This window comes from Fulmarus glacialis, unplaced genomic scaffold (genome assembly GCF_000690835.1).
Source record: "Fulmarus glacialis isolate BGI_N327 unplaced genomic scaffold, ASM69083v1 scaffold25349, whole genome shotgun sequence".
Lineage (NCBI taxonomy): Eukaryota > Metazoa > Chordata > Aves > Procellariiformes > Procellariidae > Fulmarus > Fulmarus glacialis.
The window spans coordinates 655-1,011 of NW_009232957.1; the positions used below are offsets into that span (position 1 = coordinate 655).

The 357-nt window shown below is 56.6% G+C and overlaps 1 protein-coding gene across 1 annotated transcript in view; it reads right to left on the bottom strand.

Moving 5' to 3' along the window:
- Nucleotides 1-354, bottom strand: part of LOC104082145 (G-protein coupled receptor 26-like) — a gene marked incomplete at its 3' end in the record, with an annotated part of 658 nt that extends 304 nt beyond the window's left edge. The window contains exon 1 of the mRNA XM_009585157.1: nucleotides 1-354. Coding sequence (XP_009583452.1) covers nucleotides 1-354 — 354 coding nt within the window.
- Nucleotides 355-357: the final 3 nt, after the last annotated feature.

A 357-nucleotide genomic window follows, 5' to 3' on the forward strand; every position in this document is an offset into this window, starting at 1 on the left:
CATCTTGCTGTTGTGGCTGAAGGGGAACACCACGGCAATCCATTTGTCGATGCTGAGTGCTGCCATGCTCAGCATCGTGTTGGAAGTCAGGAAAGTTTCCAGGAAACCCACCGCTTTGCAGACGCAGTCCCCGAGGGGTTGCTGGTTCCTCAGGATGCCCAGCAGGGTAAAAGGCATGTTCAGGACGGTGAGGAGCAGGTTGCAAAAGGATAAGTTCACCAGGAAAACCCCGGCGACCTGCTTGCGGATCTCCGTACTGTAGACGAAGCATAGCAGCACCAGGAGGTTGGAGAGCAGAGAGATGACCAGCACCAGCACGAGGAGCAACGCCAGCAGCACGCCTGCCAAGTCCATCTC